Source organism: Tiliqua scincoides, chromosome 1 (assembly GCF_035046505.1).
Source record: "Tiliqua scincoides isolate rTilSci1 chromosome 1, rTilSci1.hap2, whole genome shotgun sequence".
Classification (NCBI taxonomy): Eukaryota; Metazoa; Chordata; class Lepidosauria; order Squamata; family Scincidae; genus Tiliqua; species Tiliqua scincoides.
Genome location: NC_089821.1, coordinates 237,247,900 through 237,270,002, shown reverse-complemented (window position 1 = coordinate 237,270,002; position 22,103 = coordinate 237,247,900). Strand labels below are relative to the sequence as shown.

Sequence of the window (22,103 nt, the reverse complement as noted above, 5' to 3'; positions counted from 1 at the left end):
ACTGGTGAGTGGGTGGAGCAGAGGCTGGCACATCATCAGGTCAAGTGTGGCATTTAGCATGCTACCTAATATGCCAGTGGGCCCAAGGTACACATTAGATAGGTGGTGTGCTGAGGTGGTAGAATTCTGGACTGTTCTACTTCAGACTGCAGGCAAGGAATAATATTTTAGAATTTTCCCCCATGCAAAGTGCACGTATGCACGCTCACCCAATGCACATAGTAAGCCAGCCGGAGAAAGGTCCTGACTAAATTTTTCCTCCAAAGATGCTCATTCACTACATACAGTGAGGAGTTTTTTTGCATAGAGAAGCATTCTAAATCATGGCTTCCCACCCGCAGTCTAAAATGGAAGAGTACAGACTTCTGCCATTTCCATCTGCTTAATATTTAAATTGGGTCTGAAATCTATTTTCATATTTTTGAACAGAACTCAAAATAAATAGGATTTATACCTGGAGTAGGATTATGACTTTAGTTTTCAAATATAAATAAAACATTTTCTTTGTGGAATTGTTCTAGAGTTAATAGTCTGGTATGATATTATAATTCCCTGCAACACATACTTTACAGGAAAACTTGTGGGTGAAAATGCTGTTAACCTGGATTCGTCAAGTGCTGAGAGTCACCAATGGTAAGTTTGGATGATGGAGGACGTGAACTCCTATTAAAGGGTCTCGTATGTGATCATCTTGCACCTGTGTTCAAAAGCTTGCAAACTTCGTATACACTATTTTGCTGCATGAACCAGTACTGTGTACACAAAGGAAAACCAAACACTCAGCCAATTGCTGCTTCTCAGTATCTTCACCATGGTGTGGACATATTGTGTGATTACAGGAATCTCCCCATATCTGTGGGGAATTCATTTCCACCGAGTGGCATCGCTAGGGGGGTGCAAAGGGTGCGGGCCACACCAGGTGATGCACCTGGGGGATGACGTGCTAAAATCACGGTGTTAGGAGCTACCCTGTCATGCCATACACCATTGGATGCAGAATTTTGAGCGGAATGCAATGTCAAAACCGCAAGCGAAATAACTCCTTTCCTTCAAAAGTTATGGCCAAAAAACCAGAAAGAGAAAAATGCATGGAGCCCTATGAAAAGTGAAAGTGAGCCGTATTGTGCATATACTCATGAGTAGGTAAATTTGCCTTAGTCAGTCGGAAAGGGCAGACTGAGAGGACTCCAACAACACCAGAATGGTCCTGATCCAATGAGTGCAGCCCCCCCAGAAACACCTGAGAAAGAGGTCCCTCCCTCCCAGTTGAGTCTATTGAGCTCTTTGGAAAGCGAAGCAGCCTCACGGTTGCGTTTACTTGTGAGTAGGCAGACGTGCCTTGGCTTGCGATCAGGCCAGGCAAAGGGGGATTTTATCTTGATATTCCTGAAATAGAAGAACTTTAAACTGGGCACTGGGGAGGGCTGAAAATCTCGCTGATTCTTTTTTTTTTTGGGTGGGGGGGTTATTGCAGGCAGCCTACAGAGAAAATTCCCTTGGTGGAACAGGGCTGGCTCACCCTTATTTAATTATTTATTTTAATTTAATTATTTATAATTTATTTTAATTTGCTTGATGTCACTTCTGGCCATGACATCACTTCCAATGGGTCCTGAACAGATTGTCATTCTAAAAAGTGGGTCCCAGTGCTACAAGTTTGAGAACTGCTGCCATAAGGTGTTAGTAAGTTGACACTGGGTGTGTGCTTATGAAACTACAAGTTTTCAAAATCACTAAGATCAGAATCTGGAGGAATAATACAATCATGTTACGTATCAATCAATGCATAATTTCATGCAGAATGCAATGAAACAAACCACATTGAAATATCTGTGTTCTAACAAAAGGTACAGCCAAAAAACCAGTGGGGGCAGGGTGATGGTACATCACCATGCCCACCACCTGGGGCGTTGCCCCGCCCACTGCATGGGGTGAGGCATAGGCCTCCCGCACCGGGTGACGCGAATCCTAGTGATGCTACTGTTCCCACCCCTGTGAGTACAGAAACCACAGATAAAAGAGAACCCTATACTTTCTGTGTCATCGAGTACTTGTGTCTCTTCTGCCACAGCCTGTTACAGAGGAGGAACATGAGAAGTAATCAGCCAGAACTCTAGTGGAGGGTAATGAAAAGAATGCTAGAAGGAAGCATCCTGTTAGAGTTCTGGTTAGCGTTCACTATGTTACTCAGAATGATGTGGAATTTGAAATGACTTATGAGTCGTTTATTTCTGGAATTTTCTGTTTTGGGGCCATGGTAAACCACGGATAACTGTGAAACTTGCAGAAACCGAATCCACAGATCAGTGGTGGACCTCCTCAGCCCCACTCTCTGGGGCAAAGGTCCGTGATGATGCCCCCGTGGAGTGCCGCCACCCCCTAATCACCAAAACACTGTGGAGCCTCGCACGACACCAGGACATGTTGGAAAAGCGTCCTGAGACTTGAAGGCAAACCAGAAGCACAGTTTCCAACTGCATCCGGAGCCTCAGTGAGGCTTCCGCGTGGTCCTAGAGATACATGAGGCTCCGTGCCCGGAGCATTTGCACCATTAAGTGAATGGCAGGTCCACCACTGCCACACATATGGGGGTTCTAATATAAGTAGTTTTCCCTTGAATTAACTGGTTTTGTTAGTTTGCTTTTAAAGTTGCAATGAACCATACCAGTGTTTCTTGACTGGTGGCACTCATACCACCGGTGGTTCTTCAGATGGTGTCTGGTGGTACACGCATGACCCCCAGATCTCCACCGCCTGTTCACGAGACCAGAGTGCAACATGACAAGCAGCAGTAAGAGGCTTGACTTGGTAGGCAGAGCTCCAGCATATGCTTTTTGCACACTCAAAAAAGCCTCCTGTCCACCCTGAGCCTCTTACCAGTGTTTGTTGCATTGTGTCTGGCCTCCCAATCATCACCAGTTATTTCCATTGTTACTTCCAGTAGGAGGACCATGTGAAGTTATACAGTGGGTTACAAACATTGAGAAACGCTAAACTATACCACTTACCTGTCAAAATAAGTTAACTTTTTGACTGTGTCTTTCATTTGAAAATTGTCATTTTTATGTGTGCATTTTTCTGGACCAAATCAATGGAGTTTGGAAAGTAATATCCCTTCTGACTGAATAACATTTTTATACTGTTATGAACAGTGCTAGGTCTGTCTTCATCCCCAAGTTTATCTATAAAATTTGAAAACCTTCAGAAAACTAGCTTATGAAAAATTGTGCAAAGCCTCTCGCAGCCCAGTCCTATGCATGTCTACTGAAAAGTAAGTTTAATTTAATTCAGTGGCGCCTTATCCCAGGTAATGAAGTATAGGATTGTAGCCTTTAATTGGTTGCATATTTCTAACTGGACCACTAGATGGAGTACATGATTATTTTTCCTTCGTTTTGTACTGTCTTCAAGATGACCTTCTTTGTTCTCCATTGCATATCTTTTTAGGTTGCTGAGTTACTTCACAATTCATCAAGGCCACATTCTTGCTTGCAGCTGCCTGACTAATTTATCTCCCATTAAGTTTAGTGGAATTTAAGAGCACCACTGGGTGTGGGATTTCAGCCCAGGTCTCTCTTGATGTTAATGCATCTAATGCTTAGCCCTCCTGTTACTCTTGTCCCTTGCACTACTGTCTTGAATACCCCCCATGTCCCCAGCTATTTTTGTCTTTTTACTATGTCCCTACCTTATAGGCTGTTGCAAATAATTGTCAAGTTTGTTACTTTTTATGTTTTTCTGTATTTTGTTAGTTCGCTTTTCATTGTAGAATCTACTATAGAGGTCCAATTGCTTATTATTTATTTAGCCACTTTCTGACTGTCCAGTGTTGACTACATAACCTAGCCACATGGTAGTTCTGTACACCCTCTTTTTCAGCCTTATTGTAAACTTTCTTTTACAACACTTCTGTTAATTTTCTCCCTTTGTGTGTGCCATTTCAGATTTTATTTTAAAACTTTTTTATTTATTCTTGCTTTGATATGTATGACTGCCTTCAAATAGTTACCATTTGGTGCCATTTTCACAGGGATTTATTTCCTGGCCTTATAATATGCCCTCCCTGCATGTTTTGTGTCTGTATGTTGATTCTATTCTCTTCAGTAGCAATTGTCCTTGGATCAGATCCTCCATATACCGTATTTATCGGCGTATAACACGCACTTTTTCCCCCTGAAAATAGGGGGCAAATGATGTATGCGTGTTATACGCCGATGTCCAGGAAACGGAATCCTCTTTAAGGGATCCCGTTCCCAATAGTGCCTAGCGGCGGCGCAGCGTCGTGACGTGATGTCAGCGCTGCGCCCGCCGCATATTATCACAGCCGCTGGCAGCTGATGAATATGGTAAGTGGAGACCCTTTCTTTGGGGAGGGGAGGGGGAGGGATTGAGGTGAGGTGGCATAAGTAATGCTTTGGATGGTGAAGAAGATGAGCTGATTTATGAAGATAGTAGCAGTGAAAGCAGCAGTGTTCATTGCGATTTTGAAGATAGCAGTGAAGATGAAGAGTTTCTTGGTTTCCCAGATAGTGATTTCTGAGTAAACTTTTGTAAAAACAAAATATCCAAGTTTCTTTTGTTAAAACAGTTGCTTTTACTGTCCTTTTACATTATTTACCTTATATGTGGTAATAATATTAATAAAAAAAAGTTCTGAGCTACCCTTATTTTTTTCCTGAAATTTCCCTCTTAAAATGAAGATGTGTGTTATACGCCTGTGCGTGTTATACGCCGATAAATACGGTAGTTTGCTACATAGTATAAAACGCACTAGCTCAGCAAATAACATAATGTCTTTTATTTCATTGGATTGCTGCAGTTAGCACATCCATTTGTGACGGGAACAGGAAAAAGCTTGGTGCTTATCCCTAATGATGTAGAACTTCCAGGTCCCACAAGAGCTGAGTTTTACATTGATATAGCTGATGGTATGCATCCTGGATGGGATGGGGTGTGCTTACAAGCCCCATCTGAAAAAACTCAGTCAGCTGTAGTTATTCTTGAGGATGAACTAACTATTAGAGAACTATAAACTCTGAATACAAACTTTGCTAACACACTTCCAGTGAAGGAACCATACTGGAAATTCACCCTCTGTACTTGATATTCATTATCTTTGACTTTTTTCTCTTTTCATTAATGCTTCATTACATGAATAGATTCTATTGTTTAAAATGTATCTGACACTAATATATAGGAACACAGTGTGCCCAAATAAGTACTTGGTATTCAGTATTATTTAGATTAGGCCACTCTGCTTATGAGTTTCTTTTAGAGAATGTAGCTCTAATTAATAATGTGTATACTGTGAAGAGACACTTGGCCAACAGACTGAGGCAAAGAAGGAATGCCCATAGCCAGGGAGACAGACCAGGGACAGACTGCACTTGCTCCCAGTGTGGAAGGGATTGTCACTCCCGAATCAGCCTTTTCAGCCACACTAGATGCTGTTCCAGAACCACCATTCAGAGCGCGATACCATAGTCTTTTGAAACTGAAGGTTGCCAACAACTGTGTTTTATAACTCTCTTTATTGTAATGCCCACATACTAGATCCTACTTTACAGCCTCTCCAGGTAAAGTGGCTTTTGCATGTATATTGTGCAGAAGCAACTAAACTGTTGCATATGATCCAGTTTGATAATCTCTTATCTAAGGTGCCCATTGCTGGTAAATTTCCTCCTTGCAAGGACAGAACTAGTTCCTGCGTTCCCTCTAGTTTGACAAAATAAGTCCTCAACCTATTGGTTAATATCTGTGATGTCACTACAATTGATACCAAAAGTTTTTCCTCACACCCATGCCATTTTCTGTCCCCTTTTTGAGTCGATTTTCTTAAAGTATAGTCTGATGCACTTAAGCCCATGATGCTGAAGTGCAAGTTTAGTCATGCAGGTCTTCACATGAAGAAAAAAAAATTGAGGAACGCTGGCAAGAAGACCACTTCCTTATGTAGCAGCATCCCTACTTTTAATAGTCCTTCTGCCTCAAAGGACTCATGGTTCCTGTCTTCCTTCCCCAAAACTGCTTCCATGTCCTGCAGTATCTACACCCTGCCAATTGGAGTGGGGGACAGACACACACCGATAATGGCTTTCTGCATGCCAAATTACAGTTAGCGTGGCTTTCGTGCATAATGAAAATAAGCAGCTTTTAATTGGACCGGAAAGGCCTTTTCATGTAGAAGTATCTCCTGTAACTGGTTTAACCCAGCACTTTCTTCACTTGTCACGCACAGACCTGGAGATGCTGAGAGACCCCAGATTAGCATGTTTGCTTTTCATTGTTTTCTTTTCTAGCTACAATCCGTTTAGCTATGGTATGCTAAGTTTATCTGATTAGCACCTAATGAGCCAAGGCAGGTTGGAGAGAACATGTTGCCTGCATCTTATGGGAAACGAAGTTTTTTTTGTACCCTTTTCTCTTCCAAATACTTGGAATTCCATCACCTTTCCAGCAGTATTGATTTTTGACAGGTTAGTCCTGAGAAATCTCCCCCCCTCCATGTCTTGAATCAAGAACCTGCTTAATGGTTGCTAGATGCTACTCCTAGCATCTAAGCAACCTGCTTAATGGTTGCTAGATGCAGGAGTGAGCAAGTGGAGGGTGGTGATTCCAATCTGCTTCTCTCCAGGATTTGCCACTTGAGACTATTCTTTTCTCCTGCTGCTTGCTAAAACCGGGCCTGCCTTTGGGAGACAGGCGCATGAATTTGTACTGTAAGGGAAACAGAGTAGGGAACATTTAAGAAGTTGTTGCTCTATCCATAAAATGGAGGACTCATTCAACTTCAATTAAAAAAAAATTATCCCCATCTTCCCTCTGCTGTGAGGCATGTGCAGCAAGTATGTGGTGGTGTGGCAAGGAAGAGGTAGAGTAAGGCACAATGTTGTGTACACTCGATTGTGTGCTAAAGCAGCTGGTGTCCCCACTGAGTCAGAACCACCCCTATCTTTTTTATCTCATATTTCTGAATCTGGATTCAGAACATTATTGCATTATTGTTGAAAATATTTATATACCACTTTTCAACAAAAAGTAGTTCACAAAGTGGCAAAACACAGAGTATTTTTACATAGCAAAAACAAATCAGGAAATGATCCTTTGACATCAGAAGGTTAACAGTCTAAAAAGAAGTGCAGAAATGACACCCGCAACAGCCACTGGAAAAGATTCTATGGTGAGGTGAAAGGGGACAGTTGCTCTCCCCTGCTAAATATAAGTGGACACTTTAAAAAGCTGCCACTTTGCTGAGCTAGTGATGGTTTAGCAAACTTAGCCAAGCATGAGGATCTGAGTCACTGGAGGCCGCAGACGAATTTGTTGTTGATGTGTACATCAAAATGTGTTGATGTGTAAATATACGTATGTTAAAATAGGACTTCTGCATGAAAGAAAATATTAATAAATCATATGAGTTGAATTACAGTGCAATCCAAACTACATGTTGGGCCGTTACAAGTCCCTCGTGCCTCCTCATGAGTCGTCTCCTTGTGAGTCACCTTCTGGTGAATCAGCTAGGCCGGCATACTGAGGTGCGCCAGCCTGCAGAGGCAGGCTAGCATAAGCCTCTGTGCCGACAGAGGCACCAAGTCTTGTGTCGGCTGAGCTTGGCTGACACAAGACTCTGGGGTGGGCAGGGAGGAGGCGGGAGGAAGGCATTCTGGGGTGGGGGGATGACAGGTGGTGGGCGGCCCTGGGAGCAGGAGGCGGGGCTGGGATCCGGCAGTTATGCCGGATTCCAACCCCCCCCCCCTATTCCTGGGGATCTGGGAGTGGCTTCAATTCGCTTTTCTCAGACTTGCACCACCTCCTGAGGTGGTGCAAGTCTGAGGAGACCCATAGGAGTCAGGGTGCTTTACCCAGAGGTAAGGGGAAAAGTTTCCCTTACCTCTGGCTGAGCTACTTTGGGCCCATATCCTGCACTGGATATAGTACAAGCCTCTTGACTTGCCTGTTCCAGTGCAGGATAGGATTGTGCCCTTAGTTAATTAAAATTACAATCTTAAGCACAATTATCTGGGAGTAAGTAGCGATAAACTCAATGGGGCTTATTTCTGAGTAGGCATTCATATTGCATTGCAAATCTGCATAAACTTCAAGAAGAATAGAGCAATTCTAGCATAGAAGAATGTTGCTGGATCAGATCAAGTGTCCATCTAGTCCAGCTTCATGTATGTGTTCTCTCAGGGAGAACGCAAGACAACAAAATAACCTGTATCCTCTTGCCACTTCCTAGCATCAGGCATTCAGAGACAGGCTACTTCTAAAACCCGATGGTTGCATACAGTCCTCATGACTTGTAGCCTGTGATGGACTTCTCTTCCATAAATCTGTCCGATCCCTTTTTAAAGGCGTCTAGGCCTGGTAAGCAAAGGAGTGGTGGTGTTGTAGATGCTGTGACACTTGTAGATGCTGCTTACAAGTGTCGCAGCAGGCAGCCTCTATTAGACTAAGCATTCCATCCTGTGTAAGGGGAGAGGACCTGCCTTGTCTAAGATCATGTCTGTCTCCTGTGGTATTTGTAAGTCCTTGTACCAAAACCAGTTTTGCTTAATAATTTTTTAGAAAATATATTCTGCCTAACTAATCTGGGGTAAATCTTTAATCTATAAAATGCTTTTATTCAGCTAATAGACTGAACAATACAGCCCTAACTAAATATTTGGTTGGCTCTGAATCAATTTTGTCTACCCTTGCATGCCACATCATACTAGTTTTGCTGCTGATTTCCACAACCCTCAGCTAGGTTGGCATTACTGTGAATGTTTAATTTGCCCCCCTTCTCTCATGCCATTTCTTTTTTCAGGTTTGCAATGATGTGTGGCTACATGTCTCGGTTTGAAAGCATACAGAACAAAATCAAGAATGGCTATCTCTTTAAGGTATGTTTCTGGTATCGTTCTTAAGCTGCTGCTGTTATTAAATTACTTCCTCCTGACAGTTTTGAAGAGAGTATTTAGACTCTGTGCCTCAGGGCCATGCTTCAGTTCCAGTGTTATGGAGATGAGAGGATTTTCTTTTTGTAGACTTCTATCAAATCTCATGAATGAGCTTGTAAACTGAAAGGATTTAAGCATGACTTCTTTAACTAGCCATAGGAATTTTGTTCTCCTTTTCAGTCTGAATACATAAAGAATACTCCAGATTGGGGCACTCTTGTATCAGACCACTCTTCCGGTCCTGTATATTTGGACTGATTTTGATCTGATGAAAGGCAGAGAGCCAGATATTGGGGGGGGGGGGGGAATGTCACAGAGTGCACCCCTACCCTCCGTTTTCCCTCTACCCTCCATTTTTTTCTTTCTAGTGACACCTTCAATATTTTATGCCTTAACTGCATATGTTATTATCAATTAAACTCTGACAGCCTGCCTAGCCACTAATTCCTCCCTTTTCTCCCTGGGATAGAAATGAGAACTGTCTATAGGCGGAGAAACCCAGAATTTAGCATAACTATGATTGGGCAGCAGCAGTGTGCCCCCTTTCTCCAGTGAAAAGTAGCAGCAAAGACTAGCACTTCATTTCTAGATGGTGAGGTGAGCTGCAATATCTCTGTGCCCTCAACATTGCAAGCAGTTCTGGAAGTTCCCACAGAAAACTCACTCCTTGTGGGTGGGTGTGTGTGTGTGTGTGTGTGTGTGTGTGTGTGTGTGTGTGTGTGTGTAGTTTTAACGATTCTTTTAATTTTCAGATTGGTGTTCTACATTTCTCTGTCAAGTTCCTCAACTGTGAAGAAACAACTACCCTTTAGGTGGCTCCATTTCATTTCCAAACTGATAGATACCTAAGCACTTGATTTTGATTTAGGAAATGCCAATGAGGGCCCAATCCTATCCAACTTTCCAACACTGATGTGCAGAATGTTTGATCTCTTGAGTTTGCTTAGCATGTGACTTCTTCAAAAGTCCTAAAATGTTTGTCAGGATATTTTGACCCAGAGTACTAGAAATTTGCTGTCTGCTGTATGTGGCAGGGCCTAAATGTTCTGACCTGTATTTGTAAGCCCATATAAAATGGAAGTACCTGGATGTAACTCTTTGTATAACATGTGACTCCAGTTTGACCAATCCTGCAAGTGTAAATGTGCTGAGTCGTGATGACTCTACAACCTTCAATGTAAGTGAATTGAAAGAGTGGCAGCTGCATCCTGGGAGGCTGATGCAATAGATCTTGTGAGGATGAGGTCATGGGATGAGGTCATCCTCAACCTGATTGGTCAGTTCAAGTACTTAAGGGAGGCAGGCACAGCCTACCCTCATGGGTTGTTGTGGATCATGATGAGGAATCCGAGATCGTGTTTTGGAGTGTTGAAGAACTGTGCTGTTCTGCTGAAAGAGAGCCTGGCATCTGTACAATTTGTAAATACAGCTTGGTGGTAGAATTCTACCTAATCTGTGTGATTTCTTCGTGGGACTGTCTTGGATTGCTGCTGGTGCCAGCATTTCACTGCACTTCATCTTACTCTACGAGTTGTGCACGCAACATAGCCCTGACAATGTTGAACCACATACATCATAGGGCAGGGGATCCCAAACTGGTGGGTCACAACCCACCAGCCAAGGAAGCACTTATCCCTGCCCCTTTAAGGGGTGGGGAGTGGGGAAGGCAGCAGTGTTATCCCCAGGATTGCACTGCTTCTGGGGGGAGGTTTTTTTTTAACTTACCTAAGGGATTGCTGGCCTTCAGGGGGTGCAGGGAGCCCTGCAGACACCTCCAAAACAGTAAAAAAAAAAAAATCAGAAACCACTTGGTTCCCCTGCCTCAGGACTATGTTGTGGCTGCATCAGTGCTAGAAAGTTGGAAAGGATTGGGTCCTGAAAGTGAAATTCCTTCTTCCAGATCGCCAGGCTTTTTTTTTTTTAAAAGCTATATAAGCAACTCTTGCCATTTTCTTCACTAGAAGTAAGACAAGATCCTCACCTACTTGCTGGCAAGATGTCAGTTCTTCTCTTCAGTGTTATAGTTAACTGCTTGGGCTTTGCAGTAGAATGTGCTCTGGTACACTGTGTGTATGTGCATTCATCAATTCTAGTTGTGACTTTAAAAATATAAACATGCTTTTTTGCCAGTTATAATATTTAGAATACCTGGACAAATTATGGAAAGGCCATGCTCAAGTGGTGCTATGTGTGAGCTTAAAGCTAAGGCCAGACAACTGAGAAGGCAGAGGCCACTTTTCATTTTGCTCTTCTTTCCTACAGGAGCATCTAGACAAAGCAATTGAACTTAAGCCTCAAGATCCCCTTTTATATTACCTAACTGGAAGATGGTGCTATGAAGTAAGTGTACTGTAGGCCTTAAGTCATTTACACAGCAGTAGTCCACAAAGCCTATTTAGAAACTGCACACCTATAGAGCCTTACACAGATTCAGACCATTGGTCCATTTTGCAGCCTAGCTCTATCTCCACTAACTGGCAGACTCTTTCCAGAGATCTTTCCCAGCATAGCAACCTGAAATCCTGAATTTACTGAAGATATTGGGGTTTGAACTTGAGACCTTTCGCAAAGCATGTTTTCTCACTGAACATTGTGTCTTTCCAGAGTGAGTTTTAAAGAGTAATTTTGACAGATTCTGTCTATTCATGCATGCCAGTATTGCTGCCTAATCAGGCCTTCGATTAAATAGAATGGGCTTTTTGTATCTTCCCTGGATGCATCTCAGGCTCATTATATCATTAGCCATGGCCATGTTAATCTTATTGTTGCTATTTTTTGAAGCTCAAGCAGGTTTGGGTAGGGTTGCAACAGAGCTTGGCTTCAATGAGGTGGATACTTTTATCTGGGTGAGCTGAAGTTCACTTGCAAATGTTCAGACTGGCTTTTCAGTATTTGCTCAATTTCACTCTTGTTTCTATTTAAAATTCCATTAAAGCTTGTAAATATGCACTTTGGTTTGCACTTCATTTGCATATTTATTAACCAAGTTTACCATTTTCAGCCAAACATATTTCAAACATAGTTAATGTTCAAATAATCCTCAGTTGGGAGAATAAAATTTGACTTTACTCAGTTTTGTCACAATAGCCAAGAATTATTGTTCTTAGACATTTTCTTAAAATACTGTGAGTGTGTGTGTGAGTGTGTGAGAGATAGAGATATCAGGGTGCCTTTGAATCTGAGGCTGTAGCAATAGCTCTTCACAACAGTAATTTAGCTCTTCCAGTAAATCTACAACCAAGGTCACCTTCAAGCCCGTTACCTTTTGCTTTAATTATTGTCTGTCTTTGAAAGCAGATGTTATTTGGTGTTAAAGGATTTCACTTGAAGTGAAATATAACAAGCATATGTCTTGTACCCTAAAGCTGTTAGCAACTAAGACATGAAAATCTCATGTTTCACAACAGAAACTGTACTATTTGTAAGTAGCATCTTGGTTTCAAGTTATTTGAACTTGCATAGACACCACAAAATTTTGAGACTGCAACAGTATCACATTTCAGTAGGTCAGAGAAAGGAGCATTTTAGCCAAATTGGAGAGTAACCACGATATGGAGGATAGTATGGTTGATCCAGCCAGTGCCGGGAAGCATAGGATTGGGCTGCCTGATGATTGCGGGTCCAGTCCTATCCAATTTTCCAGTACCAGTGCAACCACAATGCAGCCCTAAGGTAAGGGAACAAGTGTTCCCATATCTTGGGGAGACCTCTGTGACTGCTTCCCTACCACAGGATGAAGTGCATGCCCCATTGGCACGGCTGCACTGGCACTGGAAAATTTGATGGGATTGGGCCCTTCCTCAGTTAGCAGCATGAATGAGCCAGCCTTGACAAATGGAATTAGTAGCATGACTAGATTCTTTTGGATCTAGGCAAACCCAGATGGCTGTGGGCAAATTCAACATCCTGAAGGGTTATTGTTAGACTGAATCATGGGATGAAAACCAGAATATGAATGTGAAAAATAAAAAATAAGGGTTTGTCAGAAAAGACCAGAGTTCAAAATTTGTGTTGGTTATTTTGAGACCAAGTTCAAAAGTCAGACATCTTATAAAATGTACCCATTGGACAATATAATGCCATTGCTAAGCAGAATAGCTGCCCCAGACAGAAGATGGAATCCGAATCCACATCCCCATCTGTTTTTTCTCTCTAATTATGGCATTTCACACCGTCAAAGGCTGCTTGTAAAGTAACTCCCAGAAACAGAATAGCACAGAAATTTTGGGGGAGTTAAAAACTGTCCAAAAATACAGGAAAAAACAGGGGAGAACGCAGGGAACTTATCACAGAGGCATGCTGTTGAAACTTACTCAGTGAATTTGACCAGTCACATCCACTGTCAGCCAAGCCTACCTCACATAATTTTTGTGAGGAGGAAATGCAATAACCCCATGAACATTCCTGTGACCTCCATGAACAATGAAAGTTGAAAATAAAACTTTCAGAAAGACAGAATTATTCATAAACTTTCTCCAGCTGACAGTTAAAAAAACAAAAAAAAAACCTATTAGGTTCAATCAGAATAATTACAGTGCTGTTAAAATTGTGTGGCACATAACAGCATTTCCCTTTAAAATAGGTTTAGAAAGTCAGTGCTCTGTATGCAGCTAATATCATTCTTTGGGCTACTTTAAATTAGTGGAAATTCATTTTTATTAGTAGCGCCAAGTGAAACAGTTTTTCTTCAGGAGAATCACTGAACAGTGCAAATCAGTAGCGTTGCTATAAAAGTGCAGGGTGTAGCAAATGCGCCGGGCTACAGCTGCTGAGAGGGGCAACATCAGGGGCTGGGGGGCAACATCGGGGCAACTCAGCCGGCATGCGAGTTGCCTTGCGCTGCTGCAGCCCCGCCAGGTGCCCTCGCTCTTCGTTTGGGCAAGAAGGAGGCGAGGAGACGTGCCGTGTGTCTGTTGCTGGTGGAGCCTGGACAGTGGTCGAGGCGGCAGCAGTAGCAGGCACTGAGCGTAGGAAGTTTGCAGCTGTGCTCCGCTGTGCCCGAGACCTCAGCGGGGCTTTCGTGGGGCACTTCAATACTGGGAGAGGAGGTGCAGGAGGAGGAGGCAGCAGCAACTGGGCCTCCTTCTCCCTCTGCTGAGAGCCAATAGCTGCAGGCGCTGAAGGCTTCGTTTGCCCCATCCCACCAGAGCCAGCAGCGGCAGGGAGGGAGGATGAGGTGCATAGCCCCGTCCTCCCCTTCCTCCTCCCACCACCACCACCACCTCAGAGCACAATCCTATGCATGTCTACTTAGAAATAAGTCCTAGGAAAGCATGGACAGGATTGGAGCCTCAGTCAGACAGGCACAACTGCCTGCCTGCCCCAAGACCCAGGTCCTCATCCTCCTCCCAGCCGCAGCAGGAAAGCCTTCCTTTCACTCACCCACTCAGAGGTAAGTCCCAGTGTAGCCAATGGGGCTTACTCCCAGGAAGGTGTGGAGAGGATTGCAACTCAGAGCCCAAGCCTGTGCTGGCCTACTCAGAAGTAAGTCCCATTATAGCCAATGGGACTTACTCCCAGGAAAGTGGGGCTGGGACAGGAGCCTGGGAGCCCAGCCCAGGCAGGTCTACTCAGAAGTAAGTCCCATTATGCCCAAAGGGGCTTACTCCAAGGTAAGTGCAGATAGGATTGGAGCCTCAGTCAGTCAGGCACAACTTCCTCCCCCCTGCCTGCCCTGAGTTCTCCTTCCCCCACAATGTGAACGGTGGCTTCTCCACAGCCTCCTCTCCCCCCCCCTCCCGCAGTGGCTGGACCTGAGGTGTGCCACCAAACAAAACGGGCGCAGGGCTCTCCTCATTGTAGCCCATTGCCCCCTGTGGCCCAATGTGCCTGGCTAGTGGGGCGTGTGCCTGTCATGGCAACTGCTTATCCCCCCCACCCCCCGAGCCTGACAGGGCTGCAGGAGCAGCCCAGTGTAAAACCTCAGAGGGAATGGAGCTGAAGTAGGAGGGAGCTGGTGCTGGGGGGAGGCAACTTGGGGGATGTGGCAGACTTTTTATTTTTCACTTTTTAAAAAAGCGGGTGTGAAATCAAAACCTGGAAGTGATGTCACTTCCGGGTGTGACATCACTTCCGGGGCAACATCTTGAGCTCTGCACTGGGCAGCAGGATTGTTAGCTACACCACTGGTGCAAATCAAACCCTATGCCAGCCAAGGGATGAAATTGAAACCCACTACATCAGTTCTTACTAAATCTTTCAAGCAAACATATACAGTGCCAGACAGAGCTCATGTTTTAAAAAGTTCAAGCCACAAATTTTTAAGAAGCTAATTATAAACTGCACAATGGAAAAAATTAGAAGTCCCTATGCTATTACATCACGGCTGTAACTTGTGTGGGATCTAGCAGTGTGTGCCACTGTGAGTGTGTGTGTGTATACATTGAACTTTGGGTGGTCTATGGGACATTAAATCAGTGTTTTCCCACTTGTTTTAGTCTTCTACCCTCCCATATGTGCTTGCTCCATCAGGCTGTCTGAATCTAATGTTAATATATGCATAGACCTACACTTCAAGAGAATGCAATGCTTTGGGCTGCAGCAAAGGGAATGTTCCAAGTTGTCTTCAAGCTGCCACAGAATTCCAGTCACATCCCAATCCTGCATTTGCTAACAAATTCCATTTACTTCTGAAAAGCCACAGCCAGCAAAGAACTTTACAGATCAGGCTGCCATGTTGCTGTGAAGGAGGGGGGGAGGCTCTTACCAAACACTGGATCCTGCCTGCTTGCCATAGTTTGGGGAGAGCTGGTTTAATTGTAACATATATTCAGGATAGGTTTGTAGTGCAGCCTTTTTTCATAAATGGTTGAAAAACAGCTTTATTATGACAGCTTGTCAAATTTTGCTTCATGTCTGAGTAGCATCTGTAAATGGATATGTTTTGTCTCCTTCGAAAGGTAGCTCAGTTATCTTGGATTGAGAAGAAAGTAGCTGCTGCTCTTTTTGGAACTCCACCAACATCAACAATCCAGGAAGCTTTGCAGAATTTTCTTAAGGTAGCTATCCCTCTCCCCCCCCCCCCACGGCTCTTTTAAAAGGCCTACCTCTAAAGGATCTGGTGTTCAAGAGATTTTTGCTTAAACTAAATTTCAGTAACCAGCTATGTTGGTATTTGCTTTTTCACACATATGGTACATTGAATTTTACAGTAAAAGCTGTTTGTCTGAAAGTGTTTGCTCATGAAATAATGGCCACCCAATATGACTGTTAACTAAACCACATTGGAATAGAAACCTGGCTTGATCGGTGGTGACGATGGAAGCCTCCCCTGCGGAACCGTAAGTTCTGGTTGCACCGGGGAGGCTGTTTGTGGTGTGCAGCAGTCTCCAGTTTAGAGACCATTGCTCTTGCACAACACCAGAATCGAGACATCCACTTAAAATTGACTGCGTGTGAGTCAGAACAAATAAAAGGAAATAATTCTTTTCCTGGCACATCATTAATCTGTGGAACTCCTTGCCACAGGATGTTGTGATAGCACCTGGCCTAGATGCCCTTAAAAGAGTAGTAGTGGTGGTGGCACCCTTCTAGCACTGCTGGAGGGAGAAGAAAAATGCTGGGGCAGCTCCATATTACCATCCATAGATTTATGGAGGAAAAGTCCAAAACAGAATACAGATGACTTTATGCAACCTCTGGGTCTTAGAGATAGTCTATCTCTGAATGCCAGGTGCAAGGGAGTGGCAACAGGAAGCGGGTATTTTGTCTTGAGTGCTCCCTGAGGCATCTGGTGGGCCAACTGTGAGATGCAGGAAGCTGGACTAGATGAGCCCTTGGCCTGTCCCAGCAGGGCTTTTCCTATGTTCTTATGCATGACCCTGATCCCTTATGCCTGCAAAATGTCAGGCAGGGTCATCCTGTTCCAAACTGTTCCAGCTTTCTGGGATCATAATCTTGTGGGCCATCTTGCTTCATCTTGCACTGTTGAAGTTGTTGGAGGTGCAGGCGTGACTAGTTTCACTCTTCCTCTGTTAGTACATCACATTTGTCCTAAAGAGTGTGTGTATTATTTTAAAGCATTTCTTAGATTTGCCTTGCTGTGCCATTGCTCTTGTTTTTTGTTTACTCAGGTTGAAGAAATACATCCTGGATATTCCAAATACAATTATGTCTATTTGGCAAAGGTAATAGTTCTTTTAAAAAAAAAAAAGACGCAAGAGTTTTATTAGCTAATTAATTAAATGTCTGCTGTGATTTTCCTCTTTCTTTCTACCCCCTGCTGCCCTACTCATCTAGTGTTACAAAGATCTTGGCCAAAGGAGCAAGGCTCTGAAGTGGTGTGAAACTGCATTGTCAATTCTGCCCATCACCAAAGAGGTGGGTCTGATGTCCAATTTCATGATCTACCTTTATGACTTAGTTGTGATCACTCCCTCTTATCAGTAACATCTGAATGTTATGATGTGGGTAGCCTGAATCATGAAGGCACTGCAGCAATGGCGGGGGAATGTGTGGTAATACTTTTGTGCGGCTCTCATGAATGCCAGTAGGATTTTGCAGAGAACTTCTTGGTGAACTGTGCCTGCGGCTTTAAAGGAAGATACACGAACATGAAGGGGAAGTACCGCACTTCCAATCTTGTGAAATATATCAGTCGCATGGCAGATTGCTATATTGATATGATGTAATCATGTTTAAACACATGATTGTCATCATGATGATGTTTCTTTTAATGAGGAACAAGCAACATGTGTTTCAGTTAAGTCACATTGATCACAAGATCTGACTTTGAGACGTTGCATTTTTGAATCATCATGGAGAAGTTACAGTTACCCGGACTGGCGGAGCTGCCAAGCCCACTGGACAAAACAAGCTACAAATTCACCTAGGATAACAGACAGTTGGGAAATGAATTTGATTCAATGAACCTGGTTTTATATTTTGTGCTGTACTTCAGCTAGAATGTAGAAGTGTCCAATTTAGTAGTGCAAACTTTGGACACAGTTGCAAAGAGGTTCAGTCGTATGCTGTGGAGATTAATCTGACATTTTTCCTATCACTGACAGGATTTTGGCAAAAATGCACATGAACACAAACATGTTTTGAGGCATTGATACATGATTACTTGGCTAGTTACAGCTTATTACTACTGTTGAAAGTTATCACATGAAAGCTTTCAGCAGGCACATTAATTGTGAAATTGAACAGAGCTTCCAAGTCATCCATTTGAATCCTGTGTTCCAAAATAAACTAAGATGCCTTCACAATTGCCTGTCTAGCTTTTCCTTGAAGACCTGAAATTTTATAACTAGGTGGCTTATTCTTCTATGGAACCACTTATTATGAAAAGTTGCCAAATATTTTAGATAAACTTACTTTTCCGCACTGCATATCTATAGGGTGCAATTCAGAGTTGCCTAGGCTGTAATGTGTTTATGGAGCTCTGTGTGAACAACAGTCACACTGTTCTGAGATGTTTTGCATCTTTATTGTAAGAGTATATATAGATGACTTGCACATCCACCCTAATGCATACAACACTTAGTATGCATATAGTTAGGGTAAGCCATTCACGAGGTCAATCCGCAGCACATTGGTGGTGTAGGTGGTGGGGCGCCCATCTGTCCACCGACTTGCCTCCACTGTTGCTGCTGCTGCTCCTGTTCCTTCCACTTCCTGGATTGGAAAAAGAAAAAGGGGAGAGACATGGAGGGTACTAAGCTAGAATGTTGGAGAATGGAAGGAGCAGAGGCAGGGACATCATTGGGAAAAGGGGGCTGCATTTGGCATGCCATCTCAGGCATCAGGAGGTCTTGGGATAGCCCTGCATATAGTGTAGCCACCTTTTTTTCTTTTTAATCTATGCTGTAAGGACAAAGTTTGGGACTAATGGTAAAGTAGACTCCAAGGTAAAGTTGCTGAAATTATATGTATTCAGATGCATGTAACTATTATTGACACTCCACACAGTTCCTTACATTGTTTAAAAAATGGCAATATAAGGCTATAACTTCACTCGCAATGTTAAAATCTCAACACTTGAAATGGTGTTCTTCTCTTTAGCCTTCACTAATTCAGGTGGTACAGGACTCTTTACAGATGTCCACTTCAGAAACTATCAGTCTCTGGCAATTTATTTCAAAGCTTCAGTTTGCAAAAAACACAGGCTCCAGAAATCACTGAAGCAAATAGCCCAGGGAAGTAGATGAACCCTGGAACCAGTAACAATATGTGGATATTGTGTGCCAACTCAAGCAGACAGAATTATTGTAATGCTCCTGTTATTTCCTAACAGTTTTAAATAACCCATGCTGTTTAGAGTTTAAAATAGCTCTCCTGCAAGAGAGTGTCTCTCTTTTACTCTGACCTGTCACTCAGAAAAATACAGGAAGTCTTTATAGTACCCTGTGTTCAAGAGCCAAAAGGCTGGACTGGCTGCTAGAATCTGGGACTCCTGTATTTCCCAGAAAGGTATTCTAGACTTGGTGACTCACCAAACTCATGTTATTGCTGGGGACTCTGACAGATATGCACTGCCCACAGGGTTCCATTTCAAAATGGACCAAAATGCATTTGGGTGCATGTATACATTGAGCTTGAAGCTCAAGGGCTGTGGCTTGACCCGAAGCAGCAAATAAGTTCAAGATGCAAACATGGTGGTTATAAATTAAATCCTTTAACTAAATATGCATTTCAATTTTTTGTAATTGATATTTCAATGTACTTTAGGAAGAAATTGGAAAGGAAATATATTGTATAGAAAACCCTTTTCTTTTTTCTTCAGTGCAGTTTTAAAATGTATTCTAATACATTTATGTTCTGCCTTCCTTGCCTCAAAGATACTCCAAGGCAACTTTAAAAACAAAAATAAAACTAAAAAATTCTAACAAACCCAAACTGAAGGCCATCCTAATCACCCCAGCACCACTACAAGCCTTACCCGTCACTCAGAGCTGAACAAAAGAGCCAGGTTGTGCTTTTGTGAAATGACTGACAGAAAAAATAAACCCGTTCTGTTTTAATGGGTGGTTAATGCTCACAATCTCTTGTTTTGATGCATAAATTGGCATTGGATATAGCAGCTGTGGGTGGTTCTCTGGATATAATTGCAGAAGCTTAGTTTTTTTTCTCTCTTTTAGGATAAAGAGGCTCAGAAGGACTTAGAACTTTTACTTCCATCCCTAAAGCTGTGAAAAACCGAGCACTTTGAGTTTTCCTGATTGGTACTGTGATATAATGCTGAGGAAAAAATGCTAGCACCCTGTTCTGAAAATGTATATATGCGAGTCTTGTAGAGTTTCGTGGGCTTTATAGCTCAGTAGGGGTAAAGGTTAGGACTGGGGTTCTAATCTCAAGATTATAGTGATGGAACTGACAGCCTGATCCTGCACTCCTGTGGCTGTGGTGGCACCGAAAACAGCTGCCGCCGCATCCAACACACCCACGGCAGCCACGGCAGCACCTCGGGAAGTTAAGGAAGTAGCCCTGCAATGGGGCTACTTGTTTCACCACCGACCAAAAGGTCAGCGGTGAGGGAAGAGCGATCGTGCAGGGCACCAAGCCCTGCATGAATGCTCTGGATCTGAAGGAGCAGAGCTCCACCAGACCTGCATCCCTCCCTCCCTGCTCTCTCCCCCACCTCCGCTTACCTTACCGCTTACCCATGCAACCACTGAGCGGCAGAGGCCAGGCTCCTACCTGGCACTAGCCTAGCGCCAGCCAGCACTAGGCTAGCATGGGTGCTCATCTGGCAGTAAGCCGGCATGTTGAGCCCAGGATTGGGCTCTGAGTTACCTAAACCCACAACTCTCAAGCAAGTTACATCAGACCTCAAAATGAGAGAATGGCAGCTGTTCATGTGCAGCCAGTGCTATATGCGAGATTGTTCTGCATGCCACAGCCGAGGCCCACTAATTTGGGCTTGTGGAGGCATGCCCTCCAGCTCTCTGCACAGTGATTGGTCCACACAACAGGCTCATCAGAAACTGGGAATGACTACAATCCTGTCCACATTTCCCTGGGAGCAAGATAGGCCTTAATTCTGAATAGACACACAAAATTGTGATGTTAATGAAGTTGTGATGCATACACTATATCTTCCAGGTGTTTCAGCTTGGACTGGTCTGAAAAAAAACACAGCTCATTCTAGATTTGCTTTTAAATGCTTCTTCTTGGCAGTATCTGCTCATAAGTGCTTTGAAGCAGAACATCTCCTCGGGCCCCTGTGGTGATCTGGGTGGGAATGTTAGGTAGGAAAATAGTTGGCATCCTTCAGTCTCGGAAGACTATGGTGTCACGCTCTGAATGGTGGTTCTGGAACAGTGTCCTCTCCAGTGCGCGAAGCCTGGGTAAAGTAGGTATGGAGGATAGGCTGTTACCCATGCAGCAAATCCCCCCTCTCCACGTCGCTGAAATGGTCCAATGGAAAGGCAGAGGCCAATACGGTTGGTTCCAGCGGCGTTGCAGGAGTTGCCAGAACGTGACTGTGTTCAGCCATGAACTGCCTCAGGGACTCCGGCTCCGGATTTTGCCTCGAGGTTGACTCCTGAAGCCTTTTCCATAACTGGATGTAGCCACAAGGCAGTGGAGGTTTGGGATCAGAGTTTTCCTTCTCTCAGATGAGCTGCCTTCCCAGGCTGACGAGTCCCATCTACCCGGTGGCTGTTTAGTCGCCTCTTACGACAAGTACAGCCAAACTGAGGGCCTATTCTTATCCCCAGCCCCCAGGGGAAGGGGAAGGGGAAGGGGTAGGAAAATACAGCCCATACATTCCCATGTGTCCTTGGGTTCCTTCCAGAAAAGCAGAATGGGGTAGTTGCTGCCACCAGAAAAGGAAAAGACCCAAGCTGGGTGAAGGGGTCAGCTCTCCCAATCTTGTAACTGGGGAAAGCCCAGTTACCAAAGTTCTTTCTATGGGGTTTTGAAGGCTTGAGGTTTTACCCTTCTGGTTGGCTAATCCAGTGGTGGGAAACTCATGATCAGCTCTTTGAATTTCCCCTTGGCCATGTTCAGGTGGATGGTATTGACTAGTAGCCAGGAGTTTGTAAAACCTAGCAGGGTGTTAGTGACTTTTGCATGGCCCTTTGCTTCACCTAAGCTAGAGCCACACACCAGAGGTGTTCCTGAGGCTTGTGCTGCCCTAGACCTGTCCCTTGAAATGCCACCCCCTGACCTGGTAATAATTGTAGTGATGTGGTGATGTCACCACAATTACAGTCA

The 22,103-nt window shown here is 43.7% G+C and overlaps 1 protein-coding gene across 1 annotated transcript in view; it reads left to right on the top strand.

Annotated features, from left to right (window-relative positions):
- The window catches only part of RMDN2 (regulator of microtubule dynamics 2), a 31,714-nt gene extending 10,807 nt beyond the window's left edge, over positions 1–20,907 (top strand). Inside the window, exons 5-11 of the mRNA XM_066611552.1 lie at positions 573–633; positions 8,810–8,885; positions 11,205–11,282; positions 15,842–15,940; positions 17,015–17,068; positions 17,181–17,261; positions 20,024–20,907. Coding sequence (XP_066467649.1) covers positions 573–633; positions 8,810–8,885; positions 11,205–11,282; positions 15,842–15,940; positions 17,015–17,068; positions 17,181–17,261; positions 20,024–20,077 — 503 coding nt within the window. The 3' untranslated portion in view covers positions 20,078–20,907. The remainder of the gene's footprint in view (positions 1–572; positions 634–8,809; positions 8,886–11,204; positions 11,283–15,841; positions 15,941–17,014; positions 17,069–17,180; positions 17,262–20,023) is intronic.
- Positions 20,908–22,103: the final 1,196 nt, after the last annotated feature.